At 31.8% G+C, this 4565-nt stretch overlaps 1 protein-coding gene across 1 annotated transcript; it reads left to right on the top strand.

Annotated features, from left to right (window-relative positions):
* Window positions 1-257: 257 nt before the first annotated feature.
* On the top strand, window positions 258-3745 carry LOC115444967 (rab11 family-interacting protein 2). Its single transcript, XM_030170991.2, has one exon. It carries the CDS (start codon window positions 392-394, stop codon window positions 1823-1825), a length of 1434 nt encoding a protein of 477 aa, XP_030026851.1. The 5' UTR covers window positions 258-391; the 3' UTR covers window positions 1826-3745.
* The last annotated feature ends 820 nt before the right edge of the window (window positions 3746-4565 follow it).

Here is a 4565-nt window from a genome sequence, read left to right as displayed (position 1 = left end):
GCGCGGAGCCCATTGGGTCATAACCTGCTGAGATCATATTATATTATGAATTATAATACGTATGCATACACTATGAAAATAAAAAATAATAAGTATGTAGATAAAAGATTTACACTATTCACAATAGATGGTGCTGTCATCTGTGTTTATTTATACAATCGATTCGTTGATTATAGAAGAAACACTCGATTCGTACGCTTCTATGGTCACTATCGATAAAACATCAATGTCTATGTCAGCGTTACTCGATGCCCATAACCCATCACTATAAAATTTGAATGACGGATATCGTCAGGGTGGGTCGACATTTCATTGTTACAATATTTTTGATGAAAATTAAATGATTTCTTTAAAACTGTAGATGTGTCAGTGATTCATTAATACGCTTATAATGTGGGATCCTACTCACGTGCAAGTAACCGTCCAAAGAGCTCGTGGACTTCTTATAAAAGGTAAAAATGGTACAAATAACTGTTTTGTTACCATTGCCCTCGGTAAAGAAAAATTCCAAACTTCCGTCAAACATAAAGCCACTCAAAATGTAGAATGGCTTGAGGAGTGCGAACTACGTATACCTTCGCAAGGAAATACCGCAGAGATTGTGCTGAAAGTTTACGACGAAGATTTCGTAAAAGATCATTTACTAGGTCAAGTATCGATTCCGTTAAAAGACCTCGATGTATACGAGCGGCCCAGGAACAGATTGTTTAAACTCAAAGGAAAAGCAGGCAAAGAAAATGATAAAGACAGGGGTGAATTAGAAGTTAAAATCGGCTTCACCGTGAAAGAGGGAAGCTTAACTGATCTCAGTAAGAAAGATAAGCACAGAGCATCGCTCTCTAGTCTAGCCCAAAATGTCGGGGGCAGTCTTATGAGCATTGGCAGTATTGAAAAGCGGAAGAGCATCAAAAAGTTTGCCAAAAACCTTGGGTCAAAAATTAATCTGAATAATAAAAAAGAAAAAAAGAGTGATTCATCATCTCTAAGTGGTAGTGTTGGCAACCTCAAGAGTTCTGCCCTATCTACTCCTGATCATTCCACTCCAAAGCGATTGCAAGGTGAAGCAGACCCAGGAGTTATCAGTGAAGATGATGATGAGTTTGCTTTTGATGATTTGTCTCACAAAAGTTCAGGCAGTTCACTTAATGTTCAAACAAGCTATGCACCTCGAAGCTTTAAATACACCCCATCCCCCGTAAATGCATCTCTCGAAAACCTAGGCGGAGGTGAATTTCTCAGACGGTCTACCAGCAGCACTTTAGCAATCCCGGAAAAAACTGCTCCACAAAAACCTGTCCGCCTAAGCCTTGATACATTTTCACCTCCACAATTACCCGCTCAAACAATGGATTCTAATGATGAATGGTCACAAAAACTGTTACCGAGAAAATCAACCAGTCAATTGGCAATTGACAGGGAAAAGTCTTCAAGTCTTGAAAGAAACAAAAAGCTTGATAGCCCAAGTTCACTTAAAGAAAAGCCCAGTCCAAAATTCTTTAAGAAATTTGGCAACAGTAATAAACCTAAAAAATTACTTGAGGAGCGTATTATTGTAGGTGAAGAAAATATTGTTGAAGAAGACACTATAAACCCTGCATACAATAATATACCTAAAACAATTTTGCAACAATTTGACGGAAAATCACGGGAAGATCTTATCATTTTGATATACAGTTTACAAAAGGATGTTGAATCAGAAAAGAAGAAAAACAAAGATTTAGAAAACTATTTGGATGAATTACTATTGAGAGTGATGGAAACTACACCTAGGATCTTGCAAAACCCTTATGTCAGAAACAATAGCATGCATATTCGAAACAAGTAACTTAAAAATTGAGTAAAAAATTTATGATCCAGTACTTTATCTATTTCACGATCGCGTGTGATTGATGTGGCAAGCCTGATTCTTTGCAATATTGGTGTAATATTGATAATTGTTTGAAACTTGTGCTTATTAACTATTTTCTTTACATTATTTATGGTTATTAACATAGTGCTTGTTTGATTTATTTAATTTCAATTCGTTTTAAATACAGTTAATTCAAGTGAAGTGCAATGTAATACTACTAATATCATTAATTTCATAAACATTAATTTGTATTGTCATCTGCTTGTATTAGAAAGTTATGAAACTATTTGTAGACAAATACTGTTATGTTCATAGAAATTTTCAACTTTCACCTCATATAACCCACACCCCAATTGGGTTGACGAGTGAAAAATGTGCCTTATGTACCAGAATGTATCTGTGATATGCAAAATCAATTGAGTTTCAGGTATTAACTCAAAATAGATTGGTTTATTTAGATATTAAATCATATCATATCAGACCGAAAATCAATCTTTTTATCAGGTTAGAAAAACAATGATAATACATTGTGGTCATACTTAAATATGTATGTGTCATTATTATTTTGATATTGATGAAAAATAATGAAATATTTCTCGTTTTATGATATAATAGTGGCAATATTTAGTGTTGGATTATATAGAAACATCCTTTCTCATCCAGTAGTGACAATGTTTACCATTTATTCTAACAGCCTATAACAATGTTGTAAATCTTGAATTTTTGAATATTTTTAGAATACCAAAAAATTTATAACATACATTTTACTATGTAAACTTCACTGCCTCAGATTTATATACAGATTTACACTTCTATTATTGTATGCCTATTTCATACTCTCGGTCTATACTCAACTTAGTTACAGTTGCTCTAAACTATAAGTGCCAAAGTTTATAACTATGCTGTAAACTATATAATTTAAAAGATATGATTGATTTTTAATTTATATTGAGGTAAAACAAACATTTAATTTTCTATTTTGTATTAAAACAGATTTGTGTACGTAAATATTTTTTAAACTGCGTATATAAGTACCTACCTTGTACACTGAGTACATACGTATTTCTATGTAGGTGTTCCTTATTGACTGCTGGATGAAATTAATACGGAATTCTCAACAGACACAGAGACAATACATGTTTTGTTAATAATGATGATGTCATAGGTCTAATTCACGTAACAATGGATGACTCAGAGGCAGATTATACTTTTAATATTTTCTTACTGTTATTAACAGCTCGAAGCGACTTAAAAGTATTCTTTCCAAAGGTGAGAGTGTTAAGTAGAAAAGATTCATTAATTAATTACTTATGTAGATGTAGGTAATTAGAAAGTTATCATAGTGAGTAACTTTCTGCTTACCATTACAAGCTGTAAATTTGTCTATAGACTTGTCACGATGACGTCACACGATAAACAAATACCTGCGTAGACAACGGTACAATCTCAGACGCATTCCAGCGAAGTCTATAGATATTTCCGGTAAGTAGAATAATAGCATTATAACAACATTCATTAACATTATTTATAAAAGGTAATACTTACTAATTATGTTAATGTATTTGTCATCAAATTATCAACTATTACTTTCTTTGTTTAGTGTAGGTAGGAATAGGCGAAAACCTAATAGTAATATTAAAATATCGCCTGTAGTACTCATGTGTTGGTAACTGGTACCTATTGTATATAAAAGATAGATTTTTAATTAAGCAAAAAGTTCATTCCATTGCTAACGCATAATACCTATACGAGCAGAGCCGCCAAAATTAAATGAATGTATTATGCTGGTAACCTTTGTTGAACCATAGGTTATTTATGATGATTTAAAAGGGACAACGTGATCTAATTTTGTAAGCAATATAACGTGTCATATTCACATTATAAAACCGTTTTAAATGAAAAAATCTTAAAAAATCATCAATGTGATATTTGTTCAAAAGACAGGACGGAACAAATTAATTTTATTATAGGTTGTATTTTTAATTATAATGTAAAACGTTAAAGAAAAAACACTGATAAAAGTTTATTTTTTTAAGTTAAAAAATAGTTGTGAAAATAATTGTTTTGCTTTGTTAATAATCAAATGATTATTTATTTATTTCATATTTCATTGTTCGAAAAATGTGAATTGTTTATAAAATGTAAACTACTCACTCTTAAGTTTATTTTACTTAAATATTAAGAGAAAAGTATGTTTATAAAAGTAAACTTTATTGTCTTGAAATTGTAACATGTCAATAAACGATTTTGATTTTTATAAATTTTGCCTACATTTATTTTATCTACCTACTTCCGTGAGAAATCCAATATACACCAAACCGTGCGCGCAAAATAGAATGATTTAATGTCACGATTTAGGTCCGTTAGCTTTAGCGGAAAAGGGTTCAACGAAGCGTCATTTTTAAATAAAAAAAGGAAAAGATGCATTGTTTTTATAATATTGCTTGCAGTCCGGCAATAAGGAGGTCACGTAAGATTTCAATGGTCTCTACGTTTTCTAAATAGCTGCAATCAAAAAAATGGTAAAGAACTTGTTTTATCGTAACAGGATATGGATAAAGGTTTCCTTAGAGTAAGTAATATCCTACGTATGTAAGTTCAGAAACGTTTCATCATACGAAACGCAACAAGAGACTGTTATTTCAATTTAGTTTTCTACGAGATAGTGGTAACAAACCGATCTATTCTGTCCATTTATGTAGACAAATGTGTCTAC

Source organism: Manduca sexta, chromosome 25 (assembly GCF_014839805.1).
Source record: "Manduca sexta isolate Smith_Timp_Sample1 chromosome 25, JHU_Msex_v1.0, whole genome shotgun sequence".
Taxonomy (NCBI): Eukaryota; Metazoa; Arthropoda; class Insecta; order Lepidoptera; family Sphingidae; genus Manduca; species Manduca sexta.
This window is presented reverse-complemented; position numbering and strand designations above follow the sequence as displayed.

What these genes read in the sequence shown, in the direction of transcription:
- LOC115444967 (XM_030170991.2), top strand. Translation starts at nt 392, where the DNA reads ATGTGGGATCCTACTCACGTGCAAGTAACCGTCCAAAGAGCTCGTGGA.